The 19,926-nt window shown below is 48.1% G+C and overlaps 1 protein-coding gene across 1 annotated transcript in view; it reads left to right on the forward strand.

The window, feature by feature from the left end:
• Positions 1-18,828, forward strand: part of LOC141082670 (vomeronasal type-2 receptor 26-like) — a 197,404-nt gene extending 178,576 nt beyond the window's left edge. Inside the window, exon 10 of the mRNA XM_073566619.1 lies at positions 17,921-18,828. Within this exon, the coding sequence (XP_073422720.1) occupies positions 17,921-18,828 (908 nt within the window). The remainder of the gene's footprint in view (positions 1-17,920) is intronic.
• Positions 18,829-19,926: the final 1,098 nt, after the last annotated feature.

The raw sequence follows: 19,926 nt of genomic DNA on the forward strand, positions 1-19,926 counted from the left end.
AATGTGCATCCCGTTGGTCCCATAATTCCGGACGATCCTGCACAAGCGCAATTAGCATCTCCACATTAAGGTTCAGGTAGGGTGTCATGATGCTGTACTCCGTGGAGGTGTACTTCATGGATGTCTGAAGTGATTTTTTAGCTAATTAGCATGTCTAAGCTTCCTGATAATTACTTGGACCATTTCCTGTCACCTGCCAAAGTCGTGCGTATTTCTCGCAAGTCACACGTGTGGTCCATATGTAATGCGTTTTATTTGTGCACCCATAGACTTGCATTGGTGTTTTGCAGGCGGAATACGCTGACAATCGCAGCATGCTGCGATTGGCACAGACCGTAAAATACGCACGAGAAATATATGGCTGATGGGAGCTACCCCATAGAAAATCATTGGTCCGTGTGCAATGCGTGGTTTTTATGCCTCTCACTCGTCCGTATTTCTCTCTAGTGTGACCCCGGCCTAATGAGGCAGATGGAGGCACTGTGGATACTGTCTGACCGCCAGCGGTGCCTGTCTTTTTAGACTTGCATAAAAGTGTGGTACACCACAGTTTTGTGCACCTCTGAAACGAAGGACAAAGCTGAACAGAAGCCAGATGGAGTCAAAAGTAATTTTGCTGCCTCATTATAGTGAATGGATCCCTTGGGATTTCATCTGAATCACGTCACTCGGAGATTTAGATATAAACCTCGATGTAAGCGTAGAGCACCAGATAAATGTGATCCCAAATGTATTGTAAAATGTGTGCAACAAAAACTTCAACTCAATCCACAAAATGGCCTCCACTCAAGTCCATCATCTGTTAGGGGTCTTCCATGTTACTGGTAGTACAAAAGCTCTGCAAAAGAGCTATAGCTCCCCTCGCCCCAAAAGAAATTCTACTCTCCCAATTCCAAATGCTCCTCACCTGTCAGGAACACCGCACTACACTCGCTCATTGAGCCAGTGCGCATGTCCTGAGTACAAAAAACCGTGCTCAATGATACCTGTGGAGCAGGGCAGCAGCGGTGACAATGCATGCTTCAAACTATCAGGACCTTAAGCACGTGACTGCTGGGGGCGTGGCCTAAGCTCACAGAACTAGGAGCTGCAGGGAAACACCTAGAAAGGTAACTACGGGACAAGTGGCATAGACAGGGGCGGAAACCAGAACAAGCCGGGGTCAATGCACGAGATAGCAGGACAGTACCAAAGGGTTAGACAGAGCAGATAGTCAAGACGTAGAAATAGATCAGAAAACCAGAATGGGCAATAGACGGTACAATAGGGGCAAACGGTAGCAGAGTAACAATAGCCAAGTCAGTAGGTCAGAACCAGAGAAGACAATAGTACCAAAACGTGAGATGGAGTTCAGAGTGAGGGGACAGGCCGGGTCATACATGGGAATCAAACAAGCAATGCAGTACACGCACAACAGGGGGGGTCGGTCAGACACACAGCCAGAATAACAGTATAGCTGACAGAGAATGCTAGTCTGGAGTGAGTAAAAATACCCCTCCCAGATCCAGAGAGGTCGGCAAAAGTTAACCCTGTGAGAACAGGACATTAACCATGTCCTAACCATGACATCACCCTTCTGAGCCCCACAGTGTACCTAAAGCACATTAAGCATCTACAGGTTTGGCATTTCTGTAGCAATGACAGCCCGCCTAATTTACAGGTGTGTGTACTGAAGCATGAGTGGGCACCACAACATACTGGGCACTACAACGTACTGGTGACTACAATGTACTGGTGACTACAACTTACTGAGCAATACAGTGGCAATTTGCAATTTTCACTCAGCAACATCCACTGCTGCTGGAAAACACCCATGGATTCAACATTGTCACTACACTTATTAATAAATTCCCAAAGGGGCATAATTTCCAAAATGTGGTCACTTGAAGAGGGATTCTGCTCTTCTAGCATTTAGTGGCTCAGTATGTGGAGTCCAGGAGGCAAGCTATTTTACCAAAATCTGCACTAAAGGAGGAAAATAACTCTTTGTCCCCCCAGAGTCTCGCCGAATGGCTAAGCAGTACTGTACAGCCACATGTGGAGTACTTCCACATTCAGCATAAATTGTGGAATAAATTTTGGTGCCATTTTTACCCATTTCTTAGTGTGAAAATGTAAAATTTGTGATAAAAATGTAATTATTTTTCTTCACTACTAGTGTTGAGCGATACCGTTCGGTACCCAAAAATATCGTATCGGATGGTATCGCCCGATACGAAAAAAATATCGGGTATCGCCGATTCCGATACCGGAAGTCCCATTCAAGTCAATGGGACTTCCGGTATCGGAATTTAAAAAAGCCCTTTATTTCCTTGTTGGCTAATTCTACATAATTGAAAACAAATAAGAATCATGCAGAATGTATTGTGGGAGGTGGAGGAGACATTAAAGGCATAGTGGTTTATTCAAATCACATGGCATAGCATTAATTCAAATTTTTTTTTTCAAGACGTTCGGAGTTAAAAAGATATTGACTATGTTAACCTTTTTTATATTTTGTCAGATATGTATGTTTCACAACTTCCATGCTCTTCACCTTCTTTTGTACTTCTCCCACTTTCTCCTTCATGATCCGCAGCAGTAGCATTTTTTTCATCAACTTTTTCTTCACCTTATTCATCTTCTTCTTCATCTTCTTCCCATTAATTTTTTTTTCCATTCTTCATATTCTTCTTATTCAGCTATTATTAATTTTAATATGCTATTTCTTCATCTTCTTCCTATTCTTCTTTGTCTTCATTTTCTTATGGTTACAGGCATTCCTGTAGTACTTATCTATAAAAGTTATAAGATTACACCTTACGTCCTGCCTGTCAAAAAAGATTTACAACAGGATTTGTCCGCGTTCAGTTTGGCCTGCAGCAGCAGGCATTTTCCAGGGGCACCACGAGGAGGAACGGACTCACCCCCATTTACTGCTAAGTCTTCTTCTGCTTATAATTTTGATTTCTTCTATGCTGATTTTTAGTATTATGCTTAATGTTCTTCTGCTTTCTGTTCTTCTGCTTTTGCTTCTTCTGCTTCTTGTTCTTCTGTCTTTTGTTCTGTATCTTGGTGGTTGTCTTCATGTTCTTTGTCCTCTTGGTCTTAATATTTAGGGTCATATTTCTGGTCTTCTTTGGTGTGGTCTTCAGGGTCGTCGTCATCAGGGTCGTCATCATGGAGATCAATAAGGATTACCAAAGACAATTTCAAAAAGCTTGATCTTGGAAATGTAGCAGAAGGTACAAAAAGGCTGAGAAACTGGCGAGAACCAGCAGACAGTGCTGGCACCCGGATGGGTAGCAGAAGGAACAAGAGCCAATGGCACTACCGAGGACAAACTGACGGTGCTGGACCACGGTTACTAAGCAGAAGGTACCTGTGCTAAAAAGCACTACCAAGGACCAGCTGACGGTGCTGGACCTCAGATACCGAGATGGAGGCACCTAGGCCAAAGGCTGTGGCGAGAACCAGCAGACAGTGCTGGCACCCGGATGGGTAGCAGAAGGTACAAGAGCCAATGGCACTACCGAGGACCAACTGACGGTGCTGGACCACGGTTACTAAGCAGAAGGTACCTGTGCTAAAAAGCACTACCAAGGACCAGCTGACGGTGCTGGACCTCAGATACCGAGATGGAGGCACCTAGGCCAAAGGCTGTGGCGAGAACCAGCAGACAGTGCTGGCACCCGGATGGGTAGCAGAAGGAACAAGAGCCAATGGCACTACCGAGGACCAACTGACGGTGCTAGACCACGGTTACTAAGCAGAAGGTACCTGTGCTAAAAAGCACTACCAAGGACCAGCTGACGGTGCTGGACCTCGGATACCGAGATGTAGGCACCTAGGCCAAAGGCTCTGGCGAGAACCAGCAGACAGTGCTGGAACCCGGGTGGGTAGCAGAAGGTACCCATTCAAAGCAAAGTAGCCAGGCCGCAAGCCGGCCGCAGTTACCGAAACCCACAGTTCTACAGGGGGTCCATGTCCCATTGGCACTACGGATCCAGCCTTCAGTGCCAGTTCCCGCAGCCCACATAGGAGTCACTTAAACTGCAGGCACCGTAGAGTCGGCTAACCCGGCCGCAAGACGACAGGACAATGGATTGGTGGCATAGTGACCTTGACACTACCCGGAAACAGTAGGCGTGCTGAAAACAGGCTGGGCAACAGGGAGTACCCGTGCCAAAGACACTGCCGAGAACCAGCTGACGGTGCTGGAACCCAGATGGGTAGCAAAAGCTACAAGAGCCAATGGCACTACCGAGGAACAGCTGACGGTGCTGGACCACGGTTACTAGGCAGGAGGTACCTGTGCTAGAAAGAACTACCAAGGACCAGCTGACGGTGCTGGACTTCGGATACCGAGATGGAGGCACCTAGGCCAAAAGCTCTGGCGAGAACCAGCAGACAGTGCTGGAACCCGGGTGGGTAGCAGAAGGTACCCATTCAAAGCAAAGTAGCCAGGCCGCAAGCCGGCCACAGTTACCGAAACCCACAGTCCTACAGGGGGTCCATGTCCCATTGGCACTACGGATCCAGCCTTCAGTGCCAGTTCCCGCAGCCCACATAGGAGTCACCTAAACTGCAGGCACCGTAGAGTCGGCTAACCCGGCCGCAAGACGACAGGACAACGGATTGGTGGCATAGTGACCTTGACACTACCCGCAAACAGCTGGCGTGCTGGAACCAGGCTGGGCAACAGGGAGTACCCATGCCAAAGACACTGCTGAGCACCAACTGGCATTGTTGGAGCCCAGGGACAATCAGGGTGCAGGCCAAGGCCTACTTGGTGGCAGTTTTAGATTGTTTGTAGGCTACAACAGACTGTCAACGTGCTCCTATTAGGCATCTGTCTCCACTCTGTTTCCAGGATTTCATGTGACCACCAACACCGCCAGTTTAGGCGTACAGCAGCCGTCTGCCCAATCCACACGTGTTCCTGTGTTACTGGGGTTCTGTAATGTCAGCAGATCCCCTGATGTGTGTCTGCCACTGTCTCCTGCTCTGTCCACCTTCCCACCGCTTGCAGTGGGAAGGTGGACAGCGCAGGAGACAGTGGCGGACACACATTGGGGGATCTGCTGACGTTACAGAACCCCAGTAACACAGGAACACATGTGGAATGCGTGGACGGCAACTGTGAGCAGGAACTGGCGGTGTTGGAGGTCAGGGGAAATACTAGAGACAGAGTGGAGACAGAGGCCAAATCAGAGAATGTTTAAATCTGAACTAGTTACAATTTGGAGGCAGCAGCAGTTTGCCCTCCACACAGCAGGGGATCAGCTGACGTTACTGACCCCCACTTTCACATGAACGAGTGTTTTTTTTCTGTGTGGACAACACTTCCGAGCAACAACTGACGATGTTGGAGCCCAGGGATAGTCATTTTGTAGGCTGAGGCCTACTTGGAGGCAGTTTAAGATAAGACGTTGTTTGAATTTGGAGGAAGCAGCAGTTTGCCCTCCACACAGCAGGGGATCAGCTGACGATACTGACCCCCACTTTCACATGAACAAGTGTGTTTTTCTGTGTGAACAGCACTTCCGAGCACCAACTAGCGTTGTTGGAGCCCAGGGACAATCAGGGTGCAGGCCGAGGACTACTAGGAGCCAGGTGTAAAGCTGAGGTATTTTGAATTTGGAGGCAGCAGCAGTTTGCCCTCCACACAGCAGGGGATCAGCTGACGTTACCGAACCCCACTTTCACATGAACGAGTGTGTTTTTCTGTGTGGACAGCACTTCCGAGCACCAACTAGAGTTGTTGGAGCCCAGGGACAATCAGGGTGCAGGCCGAGGCCTACTAGGAGCCAGGTGTAAAGCTGATGTATTTTGAATTTGGAGGCAGCAGCAGTTTGCCCTCCACACAGCAGGGGAATAGCTGACGTTACTGACCCCCACTTTCACATGAACAAGTGTATTTTTCTGTGTGGACAGCACTTCCGAGCAACAACTGACGAGGTTGGAGCCCAGGGATAGTCATTTTGTAGGCTGAGGCCTACTTGGAGGCAGTTTAAGATAAGACGTTGTTTGAATTTGGAGGAAGCAGCAGTTTGCCCTCCACACAGCAGGGGATCAGCTGACGTTACTGACCCCCACTTTCACATGAACAAGTGTGTTTTTCTGTGTGGACAGCACTTCCGAGCACCAACTAGCATTGTTGGAGCCCAGGGACAATCAGGGTGCAGGCCGAGGCCTACTTGGTGGCAGTTTTAGATTGTTTGTAGGCTACAACAGACTGTCAACGTGCTCCAATTAGGCATCTGTCTCCACTCTGTTTCCAGGATTTCACGTGACCACCAACACCGCCAGTTTATGCGTACAGCAGCCGTCTACCCAATCCACACGTGTTCCTGGGTTACTGGGGTTCTGTAATGTCAGCAGATCCCCTGATGAGTGTCTGCCACTGTCTCCTGCTCTGTCCACATTCCCACCGCTTGCAGTGGGAAGGTGGACAGCGCAGGAGACAATGGCGGACACATATCGGGGGATCTGCTGACGTTACAGAACCCCAGTAACACAGGAACACGTGTGGAATGCGTGGATGGCAACTGTGAGCAGGAACTGGCGGTGTTGGAGGTCAGGGGAAATACTAGAGACAGAGTGGAGACAGAGGCCAAATCAGAGAATGTTTAAATCTGAAGTAGTTACAATTTGGAGGCAGCAGCACTTTGCCCTTCACACAGCTGGGGATCAGCTGACGTTACCAAACCCCACTTACACATGAGCGAGTGTTTTGTCTGTGCAGACAGCACTTCTAAGCACCAACTGGTGGTGTCGGAGCCCAGGGAAAATCAGGTAGTAGGCCGAGGCCTACTTGGTGGCAGTTTGCAATTGTTTATAGACTACTACTAACTGTCAGCGTACTCCAATTAGGCCTCTGTCTTCACTCTGTTTCGAGTATTTCCTCTGGCTTCCAACCACGCCAGTTGCTGCTCTGAAATACCATCTGCACAATCCACACTTGTTCCTGTGTTACTGGGGTTCTGTAACAGCAGCTTCTCCCTAGAGGTGAGCACGGCAATGTCTCCTGCTCTGTCCACATTTCCACTACAAGTAGTGGGAATGTAGACAAAGCAGGAGACATTGCCGTGCTCACCTCTGGAGATGAGCAGATATTACAGGACACAGGTAACACAGGAACAAGTGTGGATTGTGCAGACGGCACTTGAGAGCAGAAACAGGCGGTGTTGTAGGCCGGAGGAAATACTCAAAACAGAGTGGAGACAGAGGGCAAATCAGAGAACATATTAAATCAGAGGTAGTCAGAAGTTGTAGGCAGCAGGAGAGTTTGCCGTACACACAGCAGGGGATCAGCTGACGTTACCGAACCCCACTTACACATGAGCGAGTGTTTTGTCTGTGCGGACAGCACTTCTGAGCAACAACTGGCGGTGTCGGAGCCCAGGGAAAATCAGGTAGTAGGCCGAGGCCTACTTGAAGCCAGGTGTAAATCTGAGGTTGTTTGACTGTGGAGGGAGCAGGACACTTTGCCATACACACAGTAGGGGATCAGCTGACGTTACCGAACCCCACTTACACATGAGCAAGTGTTTTGTCTGTGCGGACAGCACTTCTGAGCAACAACTGGCGGTGTCGGAGCCCAGGGAAAATCAGGTAGTAGGCCGAGGCCTACTTGGTGGCAGTTTGCAATTGTTTCTAGACTACTACTAACTGTCACCGTACGCCAATTAGGCCTCTGTCTTCACTCTGTTTCGAGTATTTCCTCTGGCTTCCAACCACGCCAGTTGCTGCTCTGAAATGCCGTCTGCACAACCCACACTTGTTCCTGTGTTACTGGGGTTCTGTAACAGCAGCTTCTCCCTAGAGGTGAGCACGGCAATGTCTCCTGCTCTGTCCACATTTCCACTACAAGTAGTGGGAATGTAGACAAAGCAGGAGACATTGCCGTGCTCACCTCTGGAGATGAGCAGATATTACAGGACCCAGGTAACACAGGAACAAGTGTGGATTGTGCAGACGGCACTTGAGAGCAGAAACAGGCGATGTTGTAGGCCGGAGGAAATACTCAAAACAGAGTGGAGACAGAGGGCAAATCAGAGAACATATTAAATCAGAGGTAGTCAGAAGTTGTAGGCAGCAGGAGAGTTTGCCGTACACACAGCAGGGGATCAGCTGACGTTACCGAACCCCACTTACACATGAGTGAGTGTTTTGTCTGTGCGGACAGCACTTCTGAGCAACAACTGGCGGTGTCGGAGCCCAGGGAAAATCAGGTAGTAGGCCGAGCCCTACTTGAAGCCAGGTGTAAATCTGAGGTTGTATGACTGTGGAGGGAGCAGGACACTTTGCCATACACACAGCAGGGGATCAGCTGACGTTACCGAACCCCACTTACACGTGAGCGAGTGTTTTGTCTGTGCGGACAGCACTTCTGAGCAACAACTGGCGGTGTCGGAGCCCAGGGAAAATCAGGTAGTAGGCCAAGGCCTACGTGGTGGCAGTTTGCAATTGTTTCTAGACTACTACTAACTGTCAGCGTACTCCAATTAGGCCTCTGTCTTCACTCTGTTTCGAGTATTTCCTCTGGCTTCCAACCACGCCAGTTGCTGCTCTCAAATACCGTCTGCACCATCCACACTTGTTCCTGTGTTACTGGGGTTCTGTAACAGCAGCTTCTCCCTAGAGGTGAGCACGGCAATGTCTCCTGCTCTGTCCACATTTCCACTACAAGTAGTGGGAATGTAGACAAAGCAGGAGACATTGCCGTGCTCACCTCTGGAGATGAGCAGATATTACAGGACCCAGGTAACACAGGAAAAAGTGTGGATTGTGCAGACGGCACTTGAGAGCAGAAACAGGCGGTGTTGTAGGCCGGAGGAAATACTCAAAACAGAGTGGAGACAGAGGGCAAATCAGAGAACATATTAAATCAGAGGTAGTCAGAAGTTGTAGGCAGCAGGAGAGTTTGCCGTACACACAGCAGGGGATCAGCTGACGTTACCGAACCCCACTTACACATGAGCGAGTGTTTTGTCTGTGCGGACAGCACTTCTGAGCAACAACTGGCGGTGTCGGAGCCCAGGGAAAATCAGGTAGTAGGCTGAGGCCTACTTGAAGCCAGGTGTAAATCTGAGGTTGTTTGACTGTGGAGGGATCAGGACACTTTGCCATACACACAGCAGGGGATCAGCTGACGTTACCGAACCCCACTTACACATGAGCGAGTGTTTTGTCTGTGCGGACAGCACTTCTGAGCAACAACTGGCGGTGTCGGAGCCCAGGGAAAATCAGGTAGTAGGCCGAGGCCTACTTGGTGGCAGTTTGCAATTGTTTCTAGACTACTACTAACTGTCACCGTATGCCAATTAGGCCTCTGTCTTCACTCTGTTTCGAGTATTTCCTCTGGCTTCCAACCATGCCAGCTGCTGCTCTGAAATGCCGTCTGCACAACCCACACTTGTTCCTGTGTTACTGGGGTTCTGTAACAGCAGCTTCTCCCTAGAGGTGAGCACGGCAATGTCTCCTGCTCTGTCCACATTTCAACTACAAGTAGTGGGAATGTAGACAAAGCAGGAGACATTGCCGTGCTCACCTCTGGAGATGAGCAGATATTACAGGACCCAGGTAACACAGGAACAAGTGTGGATTGTGCAGACGGCACTTGAGAGCAGAAACAGGCGGTGTTGTAGGCCGGAGGAAATACTCAAAACAGAGTGGAGACAGAGGGCAAATCAGAGAACATATTAAATCAGAGGTAGTCAGAAGTTGTAGGCAGCAGGAGAGTTTGCCGTACACACAGCAGGGGATCAGCTGACGTTACCGAACCCCACTTACACATGAGCGAGTGTTTTGTCTGTGCGGACAGCACTTCTGAGCAACAACTGGCGGTGTCGGAGCCCAGGGAAAATCAGGTAGTAGGCCGAAGCCTACTTGAAGCCAGGTGTAAATCTGAGGTTGTTTGACTGTGGAGGGAGCAGGACACTTTGCCATACACACAGCAGGGGATCAGCTGACGTTACCGAACCCCACTTACACATGAGCGAGTGTTTTGTCTGTGCGGACAGCACTTCTGAGCAACAACTGGCGGTGTCGGTGCCCAGGGAAAATCAGGTAGTAGGCCGAGGCCTACTTGGTGGCAGTTTGCAATTGTTTATAGACTACTACTAACTGTCAACATACTCCAATTAGGCCTCTGTCTTCACTCTGTTTCGAGTATTTCCTCTGGCTTCCAACCATGCCAGTTGCTGCTCTGAAATGCCGTCTGCACAACCCACACTTGTTCCTGTGTTACTGGGGTTCTGTAACAGAAGCTTCTCCCTAGAGGTGAGCACGGCAATGTCTCCTGCTCTGTCCACATTTCCACTACAAGTAGTGGGAATGTAGACAAAGCAGGAGACATTGCCGTGCTCACCTCTGGAGATGAGCAGATATTACAGGACCCAGGTAACACAGGAACAAGTGTGGATTGTGCAGACGGCACTTGAGAGCAGAAACAGGCGGTGTTGTAGGCTGGAGGAAATACTCAAAACAGAGTGGAGACAGAGGGCAAATCAGAGAACATATTAAATCAGAGGTAGTCAGAAGTTGTAGGCAGCAGGAGAGTTTGCCGTACACACAGCAGGGGATTAGCTGACGTTACCGAACCCCACTTAAACATGAGCGAGTGTTTTGTCTGTGCGGACAGCACTTTTGAGCAACAACGGGCGTTGCTGTAGCCCAGGAAATAAAGTTCAGGTCATAGAAACATGAACACAACAGGAGACCTGGATCCTGTTGCCAGCCAATTATTTATTCTGGAAGAGGACTGGCAAATTCAGGTGAGATCCAGGCCTTGTTCATTTTCAGAAAAGTAAGCCGGTCAACATTATCGGCGGATAGTCGCGTGCGACGGTCCGTTACAACACCACCTGCAGCACTAAAGACACGTTCCGATAATACACTGGCAGCAGGGCAAGCCAGCACCTCCAATGCATACTGGCTAAGCTCTGGCCATGTATCCAGCTTAGAGACCCAATACTTGAACGGGGAAGAGCCTTCTGGAAGTACACTAACAGGGCAAGACAAGTAGTCTGTCACCATCTGACGGAAACGTTGCCTCCTGCTGACTGGAGCCGTCTGTGATGGTGTAGCCGTTTGTGGCGGTCCCACAAAACTTTTCCACATTTTGGCCATACTGGCCTTGCCTTGTCCTGCGGCACTGCCTCTGCTACCTCTTTGTGCAGAGCTTCCTCCACTGCCTCTACCCACATGGCTGCTTTGAAAAGCACTACCAGCAACACTTGCGGGGGAATGGAGAACATTATGGCCTGCACAAGTGTTTCTTGGTACTCCTGCATTTTTCGCTACCGGTTCTACTGTGGTATGAGGCTTTGTAAGTTGTCCCGGTAGCGAGGATCTAGGAGGGTGTACACCCAATAATCAGCCATGTGGAGAATGTTGGCGATGCGGCGGTCATTTAACAAGCACTGCAGCATGAAATCAACCATGTGCTGCAGACTGCCAACTGGACCGGAAACGCTGTCCCCAGCTTGAGGCAGCATCTCTGCCTGCTCAGCATCACCCCACCCTCGTTGTACACACTGACTACTAGAGCCTTGTGTACCTCCCTCCTCTGGAGAGTTGTATTCCTCCTCCTCCATTAACTCCTCGTCATCCTCCTCACTAAGTGTCCCCTGCCTGGGCCTTTGTGTGGAAGCACGTTGCACAGACTTGCCAGAAGCAGATGGCATTTCTGACTCCTCATCCTCGACCTCTTCAAAAACCTCCTCACTTAGTGCTTGTAAGGTTTTTTGAAGCAGACAGATGAGGGGGACAGTCATGCTGATTAGTGCATCATCTGCACTGGCCATCCGCGTGGAGTCATCGAAGGCACGCAAAACTTGGCAGATGTCCCTCATAGTGGCCCACTCAGTGGTGGTGAAGTGTGTCCGGCGCACAGTGCGACTTGTTTGCGCCTGATGCAGCTGGTACTCCATTACTGCTGCCTGCTGCTCACACAACCGCTCCAACATATGTAACGTTGAATTCCACCTGGTGGGGAGGTCACATATGATGCGATGTTCTGGCAGGCGGAAACGGCGTTGCAGAGATGCAATGCGCGATCTTGCCATGCTGGAACGCCGCAAGTGAGCACACTGTAGGCGAACCTTGTGCAGCAGTGCATCAAGATCCGGTTAGTTCCTCAGAAAGCTCTGCACGACCAAATTGAGCACGTGTGCCAGACATGGTATGTGAGTGAAGTTGCCTAGGCCCAGAGCTGCCACTAGATTTCGGCCATTGTCACTCACTACCAAACCTGGCTGGAGATTCGCTGGCACAAACCACACATCGCTCTCCTGCTTGATGGCATTCCAGAGCTCCTGTGCTGTGTGGCTCCGATTCCCCAAAGAAATTAATTTAAGGACGGCCTGTTGACGTTTGGCCACACCTGTGCTCATATCTGGCCTAACAGGCTCACGCAGTGCTGATTCCGAGGAACTAGAGTAGGAGGAGGACTCAATATGTACAGACTGCATTCCTGCAATCCTTGGAGTTGGCAGAATACGTACAGAGCCACTCTCCAGATCTGTACCCGGCTCCACAACATTGACCCAATGGGCAGTGAGGGAAAGGTATCGTCCCTGTCCATGGCTACTGGTCCACGCATCGGTGGTCAGGTGGACCTTGCTACTGACGGCGTTTAGTAGCGCATTTTTAATTTTTCCCTCCACATGCTTTTGCAGGGCAGGGACGGCTTGCCTGCTGAAATAAAAGCGGCTGGGCACATTGTATTGTGGAACTGCCAATGACATAAAGTTCCGGAAGGTGTCAGTCTCCACCAGCCTGAATGACAGCATCTCAAGGGCCAGTAGTTTGGCAATGCCGGCATTCAGAGCCAGTGCTCGGGGATGGTTTGCCGAGTATGGCCGCTTTTTCTCCCATGCCTGTGCTACCGATTGCTGGTGAGTGGCCTGGGAGTGTGCTGATGACTGCGAACGTGGTTCAACAGTGGCAGTGGTTCTTCCATGGTGTTCCAGTGAGGAAGCCGAACCAGCTGTGTGTGAGCTGGAGGAAGAGGCCCCAACACGAGCTGAAGAGGTGGTAGGTGCTGCTGAAGGTTGGCCTACATCTTCAGTGTGTCTGTGTAACTCCACCTCGTGCTTGGTACGCACATGTTTCCACGTATTTGTGGTATTGAGGTTGCTCACATTTTTCCCTCGTTTCACTTTCTGATGACACAGCTTGCATTTGACAAAGCAAATGTCATCTGCAACTGTGTCAAAAAAAGACCACGCACTGCAAGTCCTGGGAGCGCCCGTTTTGTGTTTTGGAAGAGGATTGCGCCTCACGGGTGCCAAAGTGGAGGCTACAGGCAACCAAGTCTGCCCCCGCCCTCTCCCTCCTCTTTTGGCCGTTCGGGGAATCTCTTCCTCAGAGCTGCTCCCACCACTTTCCTGTGGCTGACGCCATGATGGGTCAAGGACCTCATCATCTCCACTCCCCTCTTCAAGCACCGGCTGGTCCTGGGTTGTTTCGCCATCACCGTACGCACCAGAAATTGGCAACTGAGTCTCATCATCATCAGATGAGCACTGAGGTGTGCTGACAATAGGCACTGGCCCACCCGCCTCTTCAGATTCAGAGGGACAAAGCAGTTGCGCATCACTGCATACTCCCTCTTCTTCACGCTCTAGAATGCTGCTTGGCTGGCCACCTCTTTCCAAGCCAACAGATTCTGAGAACAGAAGTAAAGATTGAGATGGCTCCTGTCCAGGGCTCTCAGACTGCCTGGCCAATTTGGCAGGTGGTGAAGAGACAGATGGTTGCTCTTCAGTGCTCTGGCCTTGGGAGGATGCGGAAGTCATTGAAGTGGATGCGTTAGCTGCCATCCATCCGACAACGGGTTCAATTTGTTCGTCACGCAGCAGTGGGGTACGGCGAGGTCCTACAAAGCTGCGCATGAAGGACTGTTGCCTGGTAAAAGTGGGGGATGCCGGGTCACTGGTGGCCGCAGCAGACACCGAATCCCCACGTCCTCTCCCTGCTGAATCCCCCCGTCCTCTCCCTGCTGAAACTCCATGGCCACGACCACGTGCCTTACTCCCTGCCTTCTTCATCTTGGTAGACTGATAAAGATAGGCAGAAAAGTAAAAAAGGGGTGGCTTAGTGTTCTTATTCCTGAACACCTGCTAACCAGTATAAGAAACACTAATTTGGCTAAGAGTGTGTGTACTACACTTTAATATGATCTAATGTGGCCTACACAACTGTAAAGTGGAGTGTTTGGTGAACTTTATTTCCCTTTTTTTTGGGGGGGGGAAAGAAAAGGATGTGACCAAAGTTTGAAAGCTATAGTATCACAAACTTTTTGGAGCGATTACAATGCAGGAAGCTAACCTACAATGCAATTGATGAGGCTCCAAAAAATGGGGTGATACTAGTCTGGCTGGCCCTGAAGGGCACAAGCCAGCAAAAAGGCTCCTCTATCTAATCCTATATAGTGTTTGCAACCAACCAATGACAATGGATGCAGATGGAAGCACACTAATATAGGAGCAAAAAATCTGGCTAAATTAGCTGCAAAAAAAGGACTATGTATGAGGCAGTGACGCACGCTGAGCGGACTACAGCTAGCGGTGGCTGTAGAACACACTGCAACGTGAGCTGCACTCACACACAGAAAGCCCTATCAGACAGCCAAAAACAGTGCAGAGAAATGGGCTATAGCACTGAAAGGCTGCTGAAAGGCTCTGCTGTCCACTCCTTTAGTGTTTGCAACCAACGTATATGGATACGTATGGAAGCACACTATAGAGGAGAAAAAAAAGCAGCAATAAAAGAAAAATGCGTATGAGGCAGAGACACACACTGGGCGGCCTACAAGCAGACATGCCTGCAGGACACACTACACAGCGTGGGTCTGCACTCACACAGCCCTTGCAGACAGCTATTAAAACAGCGCTGCTGGGCTACAAAATGCTACAGTGGTGGATTATGTAGCCTGGGTAGAGCAATAGATATGTTTGATGATCGCTATTTCTAACTGTCCCTCACAGTCTTCAACAGCAGCCTGTCCCTAACTGAATTTACAGCAGAGTGACCAGAAATGGCAGCTGCAGCGGTTTTTATAGTGCATCATGACATCATTTCAGCAGACAATCACAGCCATGCCAGTAGTTAACATGCCTACATGCCTAACAGGATGTGCCCACACTTCTGAGGATCCCCATTGGCTGAATCAAATCGAGCGGGCTCCTAGCATTATAGGAACTTCCGATTCCGGTATTCGATATGAAAAATGTATCGGAACTAAGTATCGGAATTCCGATACAGCGAATATCGGCCGATACCCGATACTTGCGGTATCGGAATGCTCAACACTATTCACTACCCAATGGTGTTAAATTCTGTGACACACCAGTGATGTCAATATGATCACTGCACCCCTAGATGAATTTGTTGAGAGGTGTAATTGTAATGTGGTCTCTTATGGGGGGTTCTGCTGTTCTGGCACCTCAGATACTCTATCAATGTGACATGGTTTGCAAATTTTTGTTGTAAAAATGAGAAATCCCAGGTCAACTTTTGACACTTTTTTGTTAAGAAGTTACTTATAAGTGTTTCAAAAATAGTGCTGATATAAAGTAGACTTGTGGAAAATGTTATTTATGAACTATTTTATGTGACATAATTCTATTTCAGAGCATTTAAATAAAAATTTTGAAAATTGCTAAATTTTCACCAAATTTCCAATATTTTTCGAATAAATGCAAATTTACTTCTATCATGAAGTACAATGCTTCTTAAGAAAACAGTCTCAGAATTGGTGGGATCTGTTGACGCATTCCAGAATTATTATGTCATGAAATGTCACTGATTAGAATTGAAAAAATTGGCCTAGTCATGAAGGTGAAAACAGGCTTTGGAGTGAAGGGGTTAACGTTAACTGATGATAGTAAGGATATAAAAAATATATATAAATAAATCCAAAGGACTCTATTTCACAGCGTTGTAATCCAATAGTCATGCAGCAGAGTCTCAAAACACCATAGCAGAGGTTTAATGGTAAGGAACAGTACCTGTAGCTCTGGTGCGGTGGAAATCCTATGTCTGATAGGCGATATGGTAATCAGAGTTGCACTGTGACTAGCAGCGTGTGATCCAAACTGTTAGGAGTTGGGTTCCTGCCACTACACAGCAGGAATCCAGAGCCTTGCATTCAGCGGTCTCCCATTCTTCTTTGACCACAGAGGAGCCTGCTCAGCAGTCTTGTCGTGCCCAATGCTCTGCTCAGACTAGCTCTGTGGGTCTTGCTGTTGCTGCCACCTCTGGGCCAGCAATAGCAACGCAGGCTGCTCAGCAGCAAGCCACTCCTGAGGCTAAGTCCTTCCGTCGCTCCACTGAGCATGCTCACGGGACAATCACCCATTGGAGATCGGGAGTCACATGCACAGATCCTTCTCCAGATCTGATTGGTCCATCACAGGGATCTGGAAGCTTCCGGAAGGTCTCGGCTATAAAAGGTTTGCATGACCACTCGGTCATGTGCTAGTATAGACTGCTTCAATAGGATTACCTTGACGTGGTGAAGCAACTTGATATACATTTTTTTGCAAAAAAAACATATCGACTAAATACCCTGTATTTGTTATCATCTTTTCATCAGCACTTGCTGACTACTGTTATATGTTTTACTGCAGGATATTTCTGCACAATTGTCATTCTGTGCTCTCTGTTTGTGTTTGAGTCAGTGGGTGGTATGAACAGTGTCCTACCGACTTGTTCATATGTGTGCATGTCACATGTGTTTTTAATCCAGTTTTTTCTGTGCCTATGCATGATTTGAGAGACCCCACCCCTCTCTTGTGTGACATGCACATAAAGAGCTGGCTTACACCACGTGCCCATACTAGGAAGCGGCCTATCTTCATCCTGTTCATTTAGACACTGTTCACATGTTCAGGTTTTAAATACATTACATAGGGACTGCTTCAATAGGGTTACCTTGACGCGGTGAAGCAGCTTGATATACATTTTTTTGCAAAAAAAACATATCGACTAAATGCCCTGTATTTGTTATCATCTTTTCATCAGCACTTGCTGACTACTGTTATTTGTTTTACTGCAGGATATTTCTGCACAATTGTCATTCTGTGCTCTCTGTTTGTGTTCTAGTTGCTATATGTGTGAATGATGACGGATGCATGGAACTGGTAAATGACTCATTAAGATTCCCCTCCCTTGGATATTACGTGTGTGGATAGGGAACTAGAGATAGAGTCAGCGCCAGTTAGTGGCTAGCTACAGGCCGCGGTGCACATCATTCCATTGTACTAGCGTCCGATAGTGTGGCCCATTACAGGGCATTATCGTACCGCGGCAGTGTCTGTCGCCTCGCTGTAGTCTGGAGCAGTTATTGGCGTTCGCGGTTGCGACGCCACATGCACGGTAGGTCTAGAGGGACGCTGACCCAGTGTCCTGGGCCAGAGTCCTGTGACCGTATACCGGGCATGCATCTCGCTGAGCTCTGTGAGCTTGAACAGGCTCAGCATTTGTGTTTAGTGCTTCGGCGACTCTGCGATGTAGCAGAGCTCGCCCAGCGCACACCGGGTGACGTTCAACCCTCATGTGCTATACTGCCATATTGAGCGTCCGCCATTAATTAGCAGCAGCGTAACACGGTGGACCCCGGGCGGCGAACGCACCTACTATTATTTTATAATTTGGTACGTTCCGTGAGCCCTAACAGGGAACAAAATAGTTCACCATGAATTAAATGAGCTGTGGTGTCAAGTCCCTATCTAGTCTCAGCTCATTCCATATTGGTGGGTGGTGCAAAACTAGCTTGAAAGTGACAAAAGTGGCAAAATATTTGCACAATATTCTTGCCACTTTTGACAGCCATTTACACCAGAATTCTGGAGAAATTGCTTGGATAAATCAAGGCCTTTGTGATTAAAAACATAAATATAAATATATGTTTATTCCATCTTTTTAGCTTTGGAATCCTGCATGGGCTGTCCAGATGATCAGTGGTCCAATCCTACTAGAGATAAATGTATTAAGCGTCCTCTACAATTCCTATCCTATGAAGAGGATTTAGGACTGTCCTTAGCGATCACTGCCACCATCTTATTTGGAATGGCTTCATCCGTACTCTGGGTTTTTATTAAATTCAGGAACACGCCACTGGTTAGAGCCAATAACTGCAACCTGAGCTACGTTCTCCTGGTGTCTCTGATAATTTGTTTTCTTCTTTCATTCTTATTTATTGGACAACCCAAAGAAGCTACCTGCCTCATGAGACAAACCACTTTTGGAATAATTTTCGCTGTGGCCATTTCTTCTGTTTTGGGCAAAACGACCACAGTTCTCATTGCATTCAATGCTACTAAACCTGGAAGCAAATTTAAAAAACGTGTAGGATCCAGGATATCCACCGGACTGGTCATTCTTTGCTCTTTAGGGGAATTTCTAATAAGTATGACATGGCTGATCTACTCTCCTCCATTTGTTCACCTTGATACTAAATCTATTCCTGGTATTACCTTAGTACAATGTAATGAAGGCTCCATTATTGCTTTTTATGCTGCAGTCTCATACATTGGTGTCTTAGCAGTTTTTAGCTTTGTTATTGCATTTATATCTAGGAAGCTTCCAGACACTTTCAATGAAGCCCAATATATCACCTTCAGCATGCTGGTTTTTTGTAGTGTCTGGATATCTTTTATTCCAACATATCTAAGCACTAATGGAAAATATATGGTGGCTGTGGAGATATTTGCTATTTTAGCTTCTAGTGGGGCATTACTTTGCTTTATTTTTTTCCCAAAATGCTACATTATATTGCTACAGCCAGAAAACAATAAAAAATCAAAGATTATAGTCAAAATGTTTAAAATGTAAAGGGCATGTGTAGTTTTTTGTTAAACTAAGTTTTGTTTTATCACTATAAATTCAATAAAAAATTGATTGCTGAGATATCCTACTCTTTGCGTATTCGGTTTACTTCATGTCCTATGTCCTACTGTTTCTCCATAGTCACAGACTACAAACCATTTCAGTAGTTGGGTCCTGTAAATTTTTCTTTTCTAGCTGGTGTTTTCTTTAGCTCGAATTAAATATTTTTAGACACTTTAAACATACCAGAAGACTGATGAACTGATATGAAAAAAAAAGACTCTCAGTTGGATATGTGGTTTGAAACCATATGTGGTTTCAACCATTTCTCAAAGTCCTTGCCTCCTCCTGCCGCCTCAAACTCAAAAATATTTCCCGGATCCATGCATTCCTCAACCATGAAACCACAAAAACACTAGTGCACGCCCTGATCATCTCCCGCCTCGACTACTGCAACCTCCTACTCTCTGGCCTCCCCTCCAGCACTCTGGCACCACTCAAGTCCAGCCTACACTCTGCTGCCCGACTAATCCACCTGTCTCCCCGCTACTCCCCAGCCTCCTCCCTATGCCAGGCCCTTCACTTTCTTCCTATTGCCCAGCCGCTCCAGTTCAAAACTCTAACCATGACATACAAAGCCATCCACAACCTGTCTCCTCCATACATCTGTGACATGGTCTCCCGGTACCTACCCGCACGCAACTTTCGATCCTCTCAATATCTCCGTCTCAAGTTCCCCCACATCTCTTCTTCCCACAACCGCATACAAGACTTCTCCCGTGCCTCCCCCATAATCTGGAACTCTCTGCTGCAACACATCAGACTCTCACCAACAACAGAAACCTTCAAGAAGAACCTAAAGACCCACCTGTTCTGACAAGCCTACAGCCTGCAATGATCCTCAGTCTACTGAACCACCGCTCAACCAGCTCTACCCTCTCCTAGTGTATCCTCACCCATCCCTGTAGACTGTGAGCCCTCGCAGGCAGGGTCCTCTCTCCTTCTGTACTTGTGTGTCCCTTGTCTTGCACATGTTTATTGTACTTGTCTATATTTCCCCTTTTCACATGTAAAGCACCATGGAATAAAAGGTGCTATATAAAT

This window comes from Dendrobates tinctorius, unplaced genomic scaffold (genome assembly GCF_039654945.1).
Source record: "Dendrobates tinctorius isolate UK_male_01 unplaced genomic scaffold, ASM3965494v1 ptg000019l, whole genome shotgun sequence".
NCBI lineage: Eukaryota > Metazoa > Chordata > Amphibia > Anura > Dendrobatidae > Dendrobates > Dendrobates tinctorius.